Source organism: Pygocentrus nattereri, chromosome 12, assembly GCF_015220715.1.
Source record: "Pygocentrus nattereri isolate fPygNat1 chromosome 12, fPygNat1.pri, whole genome shotgun sequence".
NCBI classification, from domain to species: Eukaryota; Metazoa; Chordata; class Actinopteri; order Characiformes; family Serrasalmidae; genus Pygocentrus; species Pygocentrus nattereri.
Window position 1 is genome coordinate 37125729 of NC_051222.1, and position 17806 is coordinate 37143534.

General features: G+C 41.1%; 2 protein-coding genes across 3 annotated transcripts; both read left to right on the top strand.

Annotated features, from left to right (window-relative positions):
• The first annotated feature begins 674 nt into the window (after positions 1–674).
• Positions 675–6681, top strand: LOC108411745 (polymeric immunoglobulin receptor-like). The gene is made up of 8 exons (XM_017683475.2): positions 675–769; positions 855–1175; positions 1586–1924; positions 4106–4225; positions 4328–4432; positions 5372–5479; positions 5724–5776; positions 5970–6681. Exons 1-8 carry the CDS (start codon positions 730–732, stop codon positions 6363–6365), a joined length of 1482 nt encoding a protein of 493 aa, XP_017538964.2. The 5' UTR covers positions 675–729; the 3' UTR covers positions 6366–6681.
• Positions 6682–6768: 87 nt separating this feature from the next.
• Positions 6769–15092, top strand: LOC108411744 (polymeric immunoglobulin receptor-like). 2 transcript variants are annotated; one of them, XM_017683473.2, is made up of 8 exons: positions 6769–7946; positions 8029–8346; positions 9351–9704; positions 9840–10160; positions 10245–10553; positions 13329–13433; positions 14650–14696; positions 14779–15092. In XM_017683473.2, the coding sequence occupies exons 1-8, from the start codon at positions 7907–7909 to the stop codon at positions 14974–14976; spliced, it is 1692 nt and encodes a 563-aa protein (XP_017538962.2). In that variant the 5' UTR covers positions 6769–7906; the 3' UTR covers positions 14977–15092. The 2 variants fall into 2 exon arrangements, with proteins under 2 accessions (XP_017538962.2, XP_017538963.2); XM_017683474.2 differs by lacking the exon at positions 14650–14696 and having other exon boundaries at positions 14779–14920.
• The last annotated feature ends 2714 nt before the right edge of the window (positions 15093–17806 follow it).

Consider the following 17806-nt stretch of genomic DNA (forward strand, 5'->3'; position numbering starts at 1 on the left):
TCACATGTACATGATGGTTATATTATAATGTATAATAATGTACAGTACTTCGTTCCAAACTATACTGTTGGGAAAGCTTCACCATAAGATCTCATTGTTCTATGGAAGTCCTTCAGTGAAAATAGTGATACACAGTGATCATCAAGCGGCCAGTTTTTTTTTTTTATGATTATTATATATAGATTTTTTTTAAATCAATTACTTTATGGTAAATATTGCATAAGTATTTTTAAAGAATGATGTTCAAAATTTTAAATAATGTCTTTATAAATGCCATATTGTGATAACGTCATGAATAGGGTTGGGTAATTATCATGATATATTTTTAATACTGGGCCATGCATAGTTATTAGTCATATTGTACCTTTCTTTCCCAGTTACGGGGGGGGTGGGCCTTCTGTTCCAGGCCAGTACAGAACTAATGACATGAACGAGTAGATTTAAGTATGGAGTAATAAATGTGAGCCCATTCCCAGAGCAAACTGTAATACCTGCTAAAAAGCAGCTCAAATGGTGAAACTCTTGCACAACAGAAATGTTAAACAGTGGTGTACTCAATAAGCGAAAGAATGTTTTTCGTCCAACGCAATCCTCTTGGGGTAAAAAAGCGGAAGTGGGTAATGATGTTAGTTTACAGTTAACACCAAGCTGAAGGTAGAGGACAGTCAGACAGAGAGCTCTGGAGCTCTGATATCTGAGTTGGTGTTAGTCTGTGAGCCTGATCTCAGAATGAAGATCCTCCTCATCTTCACCCTCTTCCTGATTTCAGGTAAGGAGTTGCTCTTCTAAATAATCAGCACTATCAGCAGCGTCAAATGAAGCCTTTACTTAGATGGACGTTTGTCCTCTTTTAGTAGGTGGAGGAGAATCAGAGAGAGTGATGGGATATTCAGGAGGAGTCCTCATCAATTGTAGATATGAGAGAAGATACACATCAAACCCAAAATACCTCTGTAAGGGTCCGTGGTCAACCTGTGCTGACCAGATCAAGACAGGAGTTAAAAATAAGTGGATAAACAGTGGAAGATTCTCACTGTTTGACGACACCAGAGCTGCACAGTTCTGGGTGATGATCAGGGAGCTCACTGTAGAGGATTCTGGAACGTACCAGTGTGGAGTTGATATAAGTTTGGACTTTGACATCCTCACACCAGTGGAACTGAAGGTAGAGGAAGGTGAGTCTCTCCCACCACTCAATTGTTTACTGTTCTAAACTTCCAGCATCATTAACATCAGCTACGGTGAGGGTGAACGAACAAACTCCTATTAAAATCAAAGATCAGTAATTTAAACAGTAAATATATAAAACTCCCTTTTCTATAAATCTGCATATCATTCCCTCTACATTATTTTGTCAGCCTATAATGTATTAGTATCCATTTGCTTTCTGTCACTGTCTCCTCCTGTGACATAAACATGCGTTTAACAGGCTGGCTTGGCTAAATGGTCATCGTAATATGTATTATGTTAGTACAGAAGAAGTAGATGTGTCTTACTCCAAAATCACAGCATTGTCATAATAGTTTAACTACATAAAACCTATGAGGCCTCATTCAAGAGTTTTAACCTTGTTTATGATTGACAGATACATTCTTTGAGAAGAGCATCACTGAGTCTGCTGTTGTAGGAGGAAGTGTCAACATCAGCTGCAAATACCCACAATCCCACAGCAGTTACCCCAAGTTTCTCTGTAGGAGAGTGGGCACTGTTAACTGTAGTTATGAAACATCAGTTAAAGAGAGCAGAAGATGGAGAAATGAGGGGAAACTGTATCTACATGATGATGGAAAGCAGATCTTCACTGTGGTCATCAACCGTCTGACTGAGGGAGACTCTGGTGAATACTGGTGTGGAGCTGAATCAGACTGGACATCTGACCATGGATACAAGGTCTATATCACCCAGATCAACCTCACAGTTACTGGTGAATAGGTCTCATGTTTTGTTAAATTGTGCAAGTGTAAAATATGTGCAAAATATTTTGACACTTTGATGTGTACAGCAATGTAATTTAAAATCCTGGTAGTGAATTTCATTCAGCCTTCAGTCTGGTCGAGAGGTCTATCCTGTAGTTTCCAACCCTGGTCCTAAACCCTGCTCGGCACATTGTTTTGTTTGTTTTAATTTTTGCCATAAACACACTCACCTCGCCTTAGAAAGGCTTGTCAATGACCAAAATAGCATGTGCAAAAGGTGCCTCAGACCATGGTTTCGACCAGAGAATTACAAAAAGGGGTGGTCTCGGTCTGGACCAAACTGAACCATGGTTTGGTTTGTTTGCAGTGTGAAAATGAGAAAAAACTGGGAGAAAAGTAAAAATCCCAGCATACTGGGAGAGGATATGAAAGAAAGGTTATTCAGTTTTTTCCATTCAAACAGAAAAGGCTGCCCACTGAACTGACCATGCTCTGATGTCAGATGCACGCTCCTCTACAAATCAATCAGTGTTAAGTGTAGTTAGACGCAGCCCACGTAGGTGATGATGACAGGATGTAGGTGTGTCATGCCAAGTTATTTAGTGCGCTTACTAAATTGTGATGTGAAACCAAAACTAACCAGATCAAACATACATACACACATTATCTAAACCACTTATTCATCTGGGTTGCTGGAACCTTGGATAGAAGGCAGGAAGAACCCTGGACAGGCTGCTTGTCCATCGCAGGTTACAGACATACATAATAACACACACACACACACACACACACACACACCTAGAGGCAATTTAGCATTTCTAATTCACCTGACTGAAGAAATCAGATCACCCGAAGGAAACCCATACAGACATGCAAACTCCATACAGAAAGGTCCCTGGTTACCTGGTCGGGGAATCGAACCCATGCCCTTGTTGTGAGGTTTAGACCTTGGTCTGGTCTTTCAGGTGTCTAAACACTCTAAAATGTTGGGGGAAAATGGATTGGCAATCACTGGTTTACCCTACAGACATTACCAGTGGTCACCAACCCTGGACCTGGAGATGTACCTTCTCGTGGAATCTAGTTTCAACCACTCTATCCCACATCTGCTCCAGCTACTTAACCTAATCAGAAGTCCTTGATCGGCTGAATCAGATTCATTAGTGTCAGGTGAACAGGCCCCATGTTGAATGCAGACAGACTGAACTGCACAGGAAGGTAGATACCAAGAGAACCACTGGTCTGTACTTTAGGTCTGCTAGGCAAGAGAGTTGGTGCAGAAGTATGGGCTTTTTCTGGAGATTAAGAAATATAAATGGTGTGTTTAAAAGAACAGCTGGTATAGAAGTACATGATTATTTTACTCATGGGCAATTAGAGTCTGTGCTGAATCTTGTGGTGTCTTTTGTATCATAGTATGGGTCTATAACAAAAATAAATTCCAGATAATTTCTTCCTATAGATCAATATACGATCAATATAACGAGACTCTGTGAAGTTAAAAAATAAAAAAAAAGTGTGGGGCCTTATGATCTGTGTGCAATCTGCCTAGAACACATGCACATTGTTCTGAAAAATGTATCTGCATACCAATGTATGCCTTCACAGTATGTAATAAGTATAAAATAAGTAGGTCGTTTGATTGTAAAACGTCTGGTAGTTTAGGTTTACTCTGAAGGCTATTAGCACAAAACAGTATGGTAGGCATGTTTGGTGCTAAGATTTTGTGAACTTATTTGTCTGTAGATATTTTATAATATTCAGAACTTCAAAATAGTTTAGATGACTTTTAGTGTAGTCTCTAGAGACAACAGGAAATGTGTGCACAACAACTTTTCTCTGACATGTGACTGCTTATAAATTTGAATAGAGTTTAAATGAGGAACTGAGAAGATCCTGAATTAGCACCCTAGCACATCAGTGCAAGTTTAAATTGCGGCAATTTCCTCAAGTAAAGCAATTTTAAAACCAAACGCCAACGAACATCAGTGAGAAATTCTAAAATGTGTCTTGAATCTGATGCTTGAGCAACTGCCATTCTCAAAACAGCTGACATCATTAGATCTAACATTATGATATGAGTGTGGGACAGAAGCCACACGAACCACAGGCTATTTCAGTGTTTATGACATGCATCCTTACATATACAGAAAATACATCCTTTTTAATACCTAAGCTTTATGTTCCAGAACGAAAACAAGCAACAACAGCATCCTCATCAAGAAAACCCTCACAAAGCATGGAAGAAACCACATTCTCAACACCTAAAACAATGGGAAGGTCTTTATTTAAAGCAAAAGCAACAACAGGTAAAGGATCTAGGACTGTGTATGTCTGGGTTAACATGTATTACAGCAGAAATAACTTCATGTACCCATTAATTCAACCAAGATCTTGTTTATTTCTTTTAGATCCTCAGAATTTTCCATGGTCACCTTCATGCATCAGTTCACAGACTACAAACCCAACCACATCGTCATCTTCTAAAAGCACATTAGCTTCCTCTTCTGCTACAGGTGCTTAAATAAAGCCTCTCTGCCCAAACACTGACCAGCCATAAAATTAAAAGCACCTCCTTGTTTCTACGCTCACTGTCCACTTTATCAGCTCCACTTACTGTATAGCTGCACTCTGTAGTTCTACAGTTACAGACTGTAGTCCATCTGTTTCTCTGATACTCTGTTACCCTGTTCTTCAGTGGTCAGGACCCCCATGGACCCTCACAGAGCAGATACTGTTTGGGTGGTGGGTCATTCTCAGCTCTGCAGTAACACTGACGTGGTGGTGAGGGTGTGTTAGTGTGTGTTGTGCTGGTCTGAGTGGATCAGACACAGCAGTGCTGCACGGAGTGTTTAAACACCTCAATGTTGCTGCTGGACTGAGTATAGTCCACCAACCTAAAATATCCAACCAACAGCGTCCTGTGGGCAGCGTCCTGTGACCACTGATGAAGGACTGGAGGATGACCAACACAAACTGTGCAGCAGCAGATGAGCTGTCGTCTCTGACTTTACATCTACAAGGTGGACAGACAAGGTAGGAGTGTTTAATAGAGTGGACAGTGAGTGGACACAGTGTTTAAAACTCCACTCATCCACTCAGACCCGCACAACACACACTAACATACCACCACCACGTCAGTGTTACTGCAGTGCTGAGAATGACCCACCACCCAAATACCTGCTCTGTGAGGGTCCATGGGGGTCCTGACCACTGAAGAACAGGGTAACAGAGTATCAGAGAAACAGATGGACTACAGTCTGTAACTGTAGAACTACAGAGTGCAGCTATACAGTAAGTGGAGCTGATAAAGTGGACAGTGAGCGCAGAAACGAGGAGGTGGTCATGATGTTATGGCTGATCAGTGTATGTAATCACTTCTGTACAATTAGATTATTGTTTGACTATTGACTCTTTCAGTAACTGCAACTATGCTTCTGTTTCTCCACCTCCAGCATTTCCAGTTTCCTCTGTGATCACTGGTGTGTCTGTGATTGTAGTGCTGCTTCTGATTGGACTCTTGTTCTTAATACTCACTCTGCGAAGAAGAGGCAAGACTGAAGGTACCATCACACACATACACACAGCCCTACTTGGACTACAAAGTTCACAACAGAATGAATTAATCAAAAAGGTCCAGAGGACCAACACTGATACACAGATGCTGCCCTCTGCTGGCTGTACTTTATGAGAAGTACTGTAAAGACAATGTACTCATTCTCAGATTAATCCCAATGATGTTGCCTTTACAATAATCCATACCATGTTCTTATTTAACTTCCACAATTATTTTGCTTTCTTCTGAAGTGCCAGCTTCATCCCAAAGCCGCTCCATCACGGGATCATCAAGCAACCACGAGGTGAGACCAGACTGCACTTCAAAATAAATCACTACTTTACAAGAACTACCAAATAAACCAAATATAATATTAACTTTCTTAAAGCTCACACGCACACACAATCGAGTGGAACAACTGCTGTAATTGACTATACACTGACAGTAAGGCGCCCTTTAACACAACTGACAAACCCTAATGTTCTCTCTTCCGTCAGGCCCCTGCTGTCCCTGACTATGAGGAAATTATAGACTTTCCTGTCTCAGATGCTGGAGTTTCCATAGTCTACTCTACTGCTCAACTACCTACAAACCCCTCAGAACCTTCTCAGACTGTTGATGTCCAGTTACCCTCAAGCTGTGATTTCTCAAATCCTATTTATTCTACTGTTCAGTTACCACCAAACTCTCCTGACCAGGTCATCTGCTCCACAGCTCAGTTGCCCACGATTCCGTCCGATTTCTCAGCAAGTGCCATCCGGCATTCAGCTGGAACGTCTGCTGAAGGTCCAACATACGCAACAGTGAATTTCAGCAGGAAAGCAAGCAGATCTACTGATACAGTTACCAGGGCAACCATTAACAAGATTGATACTGTTAAACATGAGAGCTGATGGGGAAAGGGTAGCATTTCCATTTGTTCTCATCTATTCCCAGCACTCTGGACATTCTGGACATTGTTTCATTCAGGTTGATTGACATGTGGCTCTCAACCAGCAACATTTCACTCATACGTTATTTCCTGTTTAACTCATAGAAGAGATAATTCCATAGTTTAAAAATTCAGCTTAATTCATCCACTGAGACGTGCGATGTTCTCTCCTGTGCTAAGATTTACTGTGTTTTTGTATTGAGTCAGATGACATTGCAATTACATTAAATTTATGAAGAGTTTACTGTATAAAATAGATGTTATGAGAATGGTGATGTATAAACGTCTACTAGCTCCACCTGCTCACATGATCTGGAGCTGCACTGGGCGTGAGCATTTAGCCTGTGGGTTGAGTAAGTTTAGTGCGACATCATCTACTCAAAGTCCCACAGTTACAGCGCTGTTCCCATGATGCACATTCCCTTATATCTGTTTCAAATATATTACTGTTTGCTGGAGGTCACTGTGTCACTGTTTGGACGCCTTCAGTGAAGTAAATCTCTAAAGCATCATCCGTTCACTAGACCAGGGGTGCACAACTCCAGTCCTGGAGGGCACAGTTTGGAGGTTTCCCTGCTCAAACACACCTATTTCACCTGGATATTAAAAGACGAATGTGATCAGGTGTGTTTGAGCAGGTAAATCACCAAAGTGTGCTGGACACCAGCTCTCCAGGACCAGAGCTGTGCACCCCTGCTCTAGACTAAGTGGTCTGTTCATCTGGTGCTGATTCTAATTCTTCATACTCGCTGAGCGAAAGAAACGGAACATTCAAGGTACCACACACACACACACACACACACAGACACACACACACACACACACACACACACACAGACACACACACACACACACACACACACACACACACACACACACCTTTACTTGAGCTACCATAATCACTATGCAATCTAAATTTCTTCTGTGACAAAGATTAAAGTCCAGTGGACCTCCAGATGATGCCCTCATTTCCGCTGCCTGCCTTCTTACCATGTTTATATTTAATTTCCACATTTCTCAGTCCGACTGTTTTAATATCAAGTTTTCTTTTATTTAGGTTCTCCGGTGGTTCTGGATAGTAAATAAAATGCCTATATTTGTGTTGTAGACATGGTGACCCCCGGTTCACATTAAACCACTCTGACTTTATTTACATCTCAACCATTGAATTCTGCAGGATTTCTGAAAGATCTGCTGATTTTTCCACTAAATTCTTTTTTTCCCCCAACAATTATTTTCATCATGGAGCAGAAACACCTCACACCTCCGCTAGAGGGCGCACTTTCTCTTCCTCTGTTTGAATCTGGTATGTGGTGCTGATGGGAGGAGCATGTCTTTCACATTCAAGAGAAAGAGGAAACAAGCAGGGTGAAAGAAGGGAGTACAGAACATGCTGCAAGTAATGGTCAACCTCAGTCACACTCCGCTGAGAGCAAAGGTGAGCTTCCAGATGCCTGAGAACAGAGTGCGTTAAAGTTGGTCTCACCATCAGTGAACCTTAGGATGAAGATCCTCCACCTTTTCACCTTTTTCCTTGCCTCAGGTCAGATATTTTACTCAGAATACAGAAAGACAACGATCGCTATTTACCAGGTTTTATTTATTTACTTCTGTTTTATTGACAGGTCTAGTGGACTGTGTTGACGTTGTTGGCTATGCAGGAAGAAGCGTCATCATCAACTGCAGGTATTCCACATCGCTTGAAGCTCAAGCAAAGGTGGTCTGCAGAAGAGTAACGATCTGTGAGACCAAGATAAGGACGAGCATTATAAACCAGTGGCTTCGTAAGGATAGATTTTACCTGTACGATGACACGGAAGCATCGGTCATCAGAGTGTTTATTGGGAATCTGAGTCTGGAGGACGCTGGACCGTATAGGTGCGCAGTTGTGCAGGAGTCTGTATACAGGTCTATCGGAGACTGGGAGCTGAAGGTGGAAGAAGGTGAGAGGATTGTGCCCGCAGAACTCCAAACTGAGCACTCTGATATTCTACTACTAATCCTACAACCACCACCACTACTACTACTGCTAATAATAATATTAATAATAATAATAATAATATCCTATCCTAGTATTAACAAATTGTCTTCTTCACACTGAAACTCTTTACATTAGCAACTAGGGAAATGATGTAAATTCCAGGTATTAAAGTGATCATTTCTCGCAAGCCTTCAGCTTGTTTTTCACTTTTTCATCTATTTGTTACTCTTATAGTGCCTTTCACATTAATTAAAAAAATATCGTGAAGGGATTTTCTCTAATCCTCGTTGCCATAGTGACAATTCCAGAAAGGTTTATCCAATTCCAAACTCCAGGAAGGCTACAACGCCTTATTTATTTATTTGATTAATTGTCACTCAGTTTTTTCTTCTATATATTGGTTGTGCTTACTTATAGAAAGACTGTTTATTTTTCATTTATTTATTTTTCAAGTCATTTTCATTTTAGGGTTTTAGTGAAATTTAAAGTGGGATCATCCTCTTAATTCCATTTTTTCCATCAAAGGTCCTCGTAATGCATTTCTGACAATCAGCTGTGCTTTGACGAGCATCTAAACAGCACTATCTTGTAGAACACAAACATGACTGAAATAATTCCAGTTACTTCGTACCTTTTTCTTCTGAACTGAACATATTGGAAAGGAAAATGTAGCAAATTTCATATTAAATGTTTATTTTTGTCCAGTATTTTAAACTGAGCAGTATTTAAAGCTGAAAAAATTCAGATTTGCAAGTAAGTGAAAAACGTATTTTCACTTAAAGTCAATCAACACCACATGTAATTTGACTCACTTGTATAAGAGTGTAAAACTATGTAAAAAAATCTATAAGTGGTGTGTCCAAACTTCTGTACGATAGTGTAGATTCTGTGATATATGAAAGCGTAAGAAACGGATTTAGTTCAGAACCACACTGTTAACATCAGAGGCTTCTTCATCTCTAACAGACTCCTGCTGTGGGGGGTCAATGACGGTCACGGCTCAGCTTGGACAGAGTGTCTCCTTCAGCTTTGGATATTCAGAAAAGACAACACTCAACGCCCAGCGTGTATTCAAAATGCATAAACACTCTGTCGACCGAATGATATCTACCACTGGAACACCAGTGAGACTGGACGAGGACATGAGAAGGTTCTCAATCAGTGACAACAGTGAGACAAAAGTGGTCAGAGTTAGCATCAAAAATGTGACCGTCGATGATGCAGGGCTTTATTTCTGCGGAGTGCAGATCAGTGGAAGCCCAGTCAGCTCCACCTCTGCGATCAAAGACGTCCACCTGATTGTCCACCCGACTGTGACTGGTCAGTATCATGAACCGAATGAACAAACAAGACGGTTGACAGCTGTGTTGCCAGAGAGATGACTGGAAGCAATTGTAATTTATACACACATGTGCATTCATAGATTAATTGAATCGTACTTTTCCCTGACTTCAGGTAGCAAAATGACCAGTTATGAAGGTGACACTGTTGAGGTCAGATGCCCTTATTCCTCAAAGTATAAGCCAAGTTCAAAGCATATCTGTAAGGAGGGGGAGTGTTTTACTGAACGAAGAAACCTTCGTTCTCAAGCTACTCAACGGACTCCAAACAAGACAGAGAGATTCTCCGTGCATGATGACATCACGGCTGGGGTCTTTAGTGTGAACATCAGCAGAGTGAAGGCAGAGGATGCTGGGAGATACTGGTGTGGAGTGGAAAAAGGAGACGTCTTGATGAATTACCTCTCCACTGAACTGCAGGTCGTCAGGAAAGAAGGTGGTCCATGGGGTCTTGATTTTGTGTGTTCAAGTCAAAGTATGAAATCTACGGAAGGTCATATAAGGTTTCATTTATCTTTAGTGCTTCAGGTCTTTGGACGAGAAACACTCAGTGTCTCCATCGAGTGCAGCTACAGAGGAGAGTCTCCAGAGAGTGATGGGAAATTCCTCTGCATGGGGCAGCAGCTGGCCAGCTGTGACAAAGGTGGAGTCAAAGTTTCATCAGAGAAAAACAGAACTGGCAGATTCTCTCTGAGTGATGATGCACCTGCTGGAGTCTTCACCGTGACCATCACAGATCTGAGAGAGGAGGATTCTGGGACGTACTGGTGTGGGGAGGAGAGCTTTGGGTCCTCCATCTACACTGAAGTGCATCTGCAAGTTATGAAAGGTATGAATTGTATCATTACTGCAAATTTTCTTCTTTTCTTCTTATTATTATTCTGATCATTCACTCAAAGGTTTACTCAGGCTAGTAACCAAAGTGGTTATTCCTTGGCATTTTTCAAAAACACCTTCTGGGCAAGATATGAAATCAACCTGGTGCTCTCTTATTTAAATAAATGACAGAGCATGAAAAGCACTTTTCTTTTTCTTGCTTTATTGCTTTTCTGATTAATGTTTCGTCTGCTAACTCATCAAAGTGTTTAGAACTCTAGAAGGTTCCGTCTGATTGGGAGTGCTTTTAGATGCCATTTCTTTGTGTGTAGCAAGATCTGTTCAAGATCTCAAATCAAATCAAATCAAATTTATTTGTTTATCGCTTTTTACAACGGATGTTGTCAAAAAGCAGCTTCACAGAATTCCAGAAAAGACAAAGTTTTAACAAGAATGTAAAACCCCCCGGTGGGCAAGGAGAACCGCCCTCATAGCTGAGGAAGAAACCTTGGGAGGAACCAAGGCTCACCAGGGGGGACCCATCCTCCTCTGGTCAAACTACCTACAAGTGATTATACTACAAATATTAATAGCAGTAGTATTAGTAGTAGTAACAGCTATGAGTCTATGAAAACATCAGTGTAGGGTGGACTTTTTCCCATAGGAATGAATGGTGAGATGCTCCTAAAAGATCCTGAAGGTGAGTCATTCTTACATAAACCTCTGATTCCTCTACAGACACTGTGTCACTACGAGGCTTAAAATTTGTACACCACAGTCATACAAATACATCATAGCAACCACTTAACAACCTAAGCAACCACACAGTAACATCCCAGCAATCACCTGGGGTTTGAAGCCACCTTGAAACATCTGAAACACCTGCCTGAAAAACCCTCACAACCCCCTAGCAAGCCACTTAAAACTTAGAGATATCATATCAACCACATAGCAACACCCCAGCAACCACCTGGAATAACATATGAACCATTTAGTAACCCCCTTAGCCATACTCTTGCAGCCACCAAGAATACCATAGAACCTATCAACATCTGTATAGGAAAGCCATCTTCACAACGCCGCCGGGCAGTTATTTTCTGTCAAAAACCAGACTTCTCTCTCTTTGAATGGGGAAATGCCTAAATACTCAAAACTGAAGGTCAAGTTAAAGTTTCAAAACCATATTTAAAATCACTGGTAAAATCTAGAAAAAAAAACTAAAACCATAGAATAGTTTGTAGACTTTGGCTGAACATCACATAAAAAAATTGATTTTCTTTTTAGTTTGTTTTCCACAATGAGGGTGCATTTTCCACAATTTTGTTGAACCCTCTCTGTTTGCTGATAGGCTCTTTTTAACTGAAGGGTGGTAAATGAATGCCATGTTGAGCTATCCTGTTCATATTTCAACCAGTAATATATCTCCTCATTTATAACGTCTCTGAAACTGCCAGTCAATTCCTACAATTAAAACCATATAGCAACATCCATGCTAATCCACAGAATTGCTCAAGCTGAGCAAATGCACTTTTTCAATTGACAGCACAATTTTGAGGAACATCTTATCATCAACGGTCATTCATTAACAAATGTAAAAGATCACTGTAGCATCAATAATGTGCTAGAAATATGAAAACACTTCAAGACTGCAGGCTTGGCGATCTGTACAGTCAGTTGCTGACACGTTTAGTTGCACAAGACAAAAGAAATTCCATTAGCACAGCTCTAAACCACAGAGGGCAGAATTAACATGCGAGATTAGATCAAGAGCTTTGCGAGCGTGACTATCATGCAGCACGCACTAGTATGATAACAATCAGTTTAGTTTCCACTGTATAACTTGAAGAAAGAAACGGGCTGAACAAGAACAGAAAACCAACGAGGTCGAATCAAAAAACAGAAAGGATGCATGCAGGTGGCTCTGAGGTTTGAGCTTTATGTGTGGTAGAGCAAGCAGAAGTGAGACAGACTGATAGGCTGAATGCAGACGTGCTAAAATCATTAGCCATGTCTACAGTTAAAGCATTAAAATGATGTAACTGCATACTGTAAATTACATTCAAATGTAAAAATGTTGTATTGTTTCTTAATATATTTACTTTACCCCATCTATCTTTAATTATGAATGCCAGTGCCATCATTCAGTGGCTTTATTGAAACATTTTGGCGTTTGTAGATCATGTCTTACAGTACACATAACATCTTTACTGCATCAACTATACACAAACACAGATTTTAACATCTGAATTCAGTTCTGTTATTCAATCTCACTTCTATCTCCAACTCCCATAGGCTGCACTCAAAACCGACAGCACCACAGCTACTAGGGTCTACAATGTCTGCTGTGACCCAACCATTCAGATAGATGGTGTTATGGTGTGTACTGCATGTGTTTATAAGCATTTAAGACTGCATTGACATCCATTCAACTGAGTGAAGTAACGCTGCTACTGGGTCACAACGATTAAGCAAGCTACACGCATTGATGTAGAGCAGAGGTGTCCAAACTTATCCACAGAAGACCGGTGTGGCTGCCGGTGTTCACTCCAATAAAGAAAGAGGTCACCTCCTAAAATGTTTGAAGATCAACAGATTAAACCACCAGAATCAGGTTTTCTTCAGCTTGTCTGGAGTGAAAACCTGCAGCCCAACCAGCCCTTTGTGAATGAGATCGGACACCCCTGATGTAGCGCTTTAGCTCCGTCTGGTGGAGGAAAACTGTATTCGTGTTGATCTGCATTCATATTTGAAAAGCTTAGCAGAGCCTCTCTGGATGGTCTCTTTGCAGGTTCTTCTGTGATCAGCATGACAGTGTGTTTATGCCTCGCTCTGCTGCTGATTGGAGGACTATTTCTGATTCTCTACAAGCTGAGATGCAACAAGACACAACAAGGTACAGTTTAAACTAGAGGTGTCACAATACCAGAATGTTGATTTCGATACTGATACCGAGAGTGGTATCACAAGACGAGATAAAATAGTACAATAATATATATATATATATATATATCCATCCATCCATCCATTCATTATCTTCCGCTTCTCCGGGGTTCGGGTCGTGGGGGCAGCAACCTAGGCAATGAGGCCCAGACCTCCCTTTCCCCAGCCACTTCCACTAGCTCTCCACGGGGGATTCCGAGGCGCTCCCAGGCCAGCTGGGCGATATAGTCGCGCCAGCATGTCCTGGGTCTTCCCCGGGATCTCCTCCCCGGTGGACTTGCCTGTGACACCTCCCGAGGGAGGCATCCTAACCAGATGCCTGAACCACCTCAGCTGTCTCCTCTCGACGTGGAGAAGCAGCGGCTCTACTCCGAGTCCCTCCCGGATGACCGAACTTCTCACCCTATCTCTAAGGGAGAGTCCAGACACCCTGCGGAGGAAACTCATTTCGGCCGCTTGTATTCGCGATCTTATTCTTTCGGTCATTACCCAAAGCTCATGACCATAGGTGAGGGTGGGAACGTAGATCGACCGGTAAATCGAGAGCCTTGCTTTATGGCTCAGCTCTTTCTTTACCACAACAGACCGGTAAAGAGCCCGCATCACTGCTGACCCAGCACCAATCCGCCTGTCAATCTCCCGCTCCCTTGTACCATCACTCGTGAACAAGACCCCGAGATACTTGAACTCCTCCACTTGAGGCAAGAGCCTATCCCTGACCCAGAGAGGGCTCTCCACCCTTTTATATATATATATATATATATATATATATATATCAATACACACTATTTTGTATTGAAACTCCTCAGATGTTAAATCAATGCGAGTAGAAAAGCCTTGTAAACATGACACGATTTAGCGAATTCTGAAGAAAAGATCAACAGTGAGAAATACAGTCCAGCCTGAAATGTAATGTGCTGTGTTTTAAACAGTTACAAAAGACATTATATTCCAGGTAATGTTGATGCTTCTAGGTCCCATATCAGCGTGGTTCAAAATAACAAAAACCAAGTATCTCCACTTCTTTATCTTTCTACATCATTTGGAGCAGCTGCCCTTTACATTGAGTGAACATTTCATAACAAATGAACCAGCAGTAATGCTCCAAAATAGCTAGGAAAAAATATTGAAACTTTCAAGAACTGTGTTTTCTTACTTTGCAACTGCAGGTTCCACTCTCTCTTTATCTGGGATAAATTTAAAAGACAATAAAGAAGTGAGTACCTATATGTGTGTGTGTGTGTGTGTGTGTGTGTGTGTGTTAAACATGTTCATAATGGTCATTCTTTTCTACTGAGGTTCCTCCTGTGGTCTGCAACTCTGAGGAGACTCATCTTACAGCTTTAATCACACAGTCAACCGTGACTGACCCCACATACGCCACTGTGAGCTTCCTGAAGAGTCCAGCTTCGCTCTGTGATACTGCGGTCACCTTCAGCACAGAAGAATCTACTTCAGAATACGCCACTGTTAGACGCCATGAAGTGCAGAAATAGCTGTGATTTTATCTGTAGCTGTAAAAGTGCATCACTGACATACTTTTAAAGATTTACCCACTATCTCCGGTCTAAATCAACTTGCATTGGTTTATTAAACAGATATCCAAACAGTCCAAAGAGCTTGTGGTTCAATTATGTCTTAACTATAATTACGAAACTCATTCATTCATTCCTTCATTCCTTCATTCAAATATATAGATTTATTTTCCCAACCTCATTGCATTTGTACAAACAAAGCTGATGTGTTCTACTCACCTGAGAAAAACTTTTAGGTACACAACTGTTGTACCTTTTGCGACTATAAAAATTGGACCTGCTCAATATCTGTTTTTCTGACAGTTTATCAGAGCCATCAAACAACAGCACTGGGAAAACCTAAAAGGCATTTGGACATACAATGCTGTGAGAAAGTATTTGCCTCTTACACGATTTCTTATATTTTTGCTAATTTGTCATGTTTTAAATCATAAAACTAATTTTAGTGTGAAGTGAAGACAACGAAGAAACACAAAAAGCAGCTTTTAAAAAGCAGCTTTCATTTACTGAAGATGAAGATGTATTCAAAAACCTGTATCACTCTTGTGAAAAAGGAATTACCCCCTAAACATAACTGGTTGCGCCACCCTCTTCAGTAACAACTGCAATAATAACGATAAAAAACAATAGTAATTTTTACATCACTGTGATGGAACTTTGGTCCACTCTTCTTTGCAGAATGATTTATTTGCGCCACAAGGTTGTTTAAGGTCTTACCACAACATCTCAATGGATTCAAGTCAGGACTTCCACTCGGACTCTCCAAAACCTTCATTTTTGTTTCTTTTGAGCCATTCAGAGGTGGGCTTGCTTGTGTGCTTTCTCAACTGTGCTTGAGCCTCAGGTCACAAACTGACAGGTGGACCTTCTTCAGGATTTTGTAATAGAGAGCAGAATTCATGGATCCATCAGTTACTACAAGTCATCCAGGTCCTGCAGAAGCAAAGTGGCCTAAGACCATCCCACTACCACCACCATGTTTCACTGTTGGTATGATGTTCTTATGGTGGAATACAGTTTTAGCTTTATGACAGATGTAACGGGACTCATGTCTTCCAAAAAGCTCTTTAACTCATCAGTCCACAGAATGTTATCCCAAAAGTCTTGGGGGTCTTTTTGGTAAATGTGAAATGAGCCAGTGTTTTTTTTTTGGTCAGCAGTGGTTTGAGTCTTGCAGCCGTCCTGTGGATGTTATTTTTGCCCAGTGTCGTTCTTATAGAGAAATCATGTACATTAACCTTAACTGACGCAAATGAGGCATGAAGTTCTTCAGATGTTATATGTGGGTTATTTTGTGACCTCCTGGATGAGTCATCAGTGTGCTTTTGGTGAATCTTTGGTAGGCCGGCCACTCCTGAGAAGGTTCACCATTGTTTTCTCTATTGTGGATAATGGCTCTCACTGTGGTTCACTATGTATTTGTTCTGTTTTATGGGGAGTGTTCTGTTTTATGTGTTGCTCCTGTCTAAAGTTTATCGTTATTTGCGGTCCTCCGCTGCCATCTACTGGCAAATGTTAGTAATGTTCTACATCGAAGGAACCAATTGATGATGTCATGTTAAGTGGACGTTATTCTATATAGAAATCAGAGCATTGTGCGCTACTCTTGTTCGGCAAGGCTAAATTTCTCTTTCCCTTCTTCCTGGGCATCAAGATTCCTTTGAAGGCATCGTCGTTTTACCCTACTTCACGACCATAAAAGGTGAATTGAAATCTGTCGTCTGGCGTGGTTTGTTGGAGAGGAGTTAGCTTGCTGTTGACCCTGGCAAGGCGTTGGGGCAGAACAATATAGTATTTAAAGAGTAAAAGGGCGAATATTTAAATAGTTTAATGAAAGAATGTTTCAAATATCTCCATTGTATGGTGGATGATGTCAATTACCCAAGGGTCGTCGAGAACAGAATCAGGGCATGGCTTCACACTGGCTCTAGGCATGTACTGTAAAATTAAAGGCTAACTAAATACAGTGATCGCCACTAGCGGTCTATAATTAGCTAATTCTTGTATTATGTATTGCTGACGACTGGATGCTTCTTTGGAATTCTAATAAGACCTTACAGACCACCTTCTCAGCATTCCTGACCCAGGAGTCTATCACATGAGTAACATGAGGCAGTATTTCTTGCTTCCCCAGTTAACTTTCATTTAGGTTGGATGTAACACTAGGTGGCAGTGGCAATGACATTTTTTTACCATTACAAATGCTCTAATTTCTACATAGTTAGATTAGAGTATGATTTCCTCTTTGCTTTCTGGCTACTCTCCCTCGTTTTCTTATGCGACCGGCTGCATGTTGCTTATTCGCAGAGAAATAAACAGAGAACTCAAAGCCTGAACCAGACAGATGCCAGATCAACTGTGACATCTTGTTTGACTCTAAACCAAAACAAAGGGCACAAAATGAACACTGAAAAAAAAGCTTTCAAGTGTTTTTTTCCCCCTCAAATTCTGTTCTTTTCTTCATTTGTCAGTTTCAGATGCACGCTTTTTTCTTTTTTTTTAATAACCCAGTTGCGCTTAGGGCGCCCCCTGGTGGCCGCAGAGCCCTAAGCAGCTTATTCAGTAGAGTTGGCACTGAGGTTCCAATTTAGAGCAGATATTGCTTAAAGCTTAAAGATAAAAAGAAAAGACAGATTAACTGGAGTCTAACCTCCTTTTACTACTAAATTAGAAAGCCTGATGTGTTACTTCTGCACTTCTGAGCTGATGAACTGTAGTTTAAGTGTTTCTGTGATTGACAGGTGCTCTGAGGACTAAAACAATGAGCCCTTTTCTGGGAGAGACCGTCACT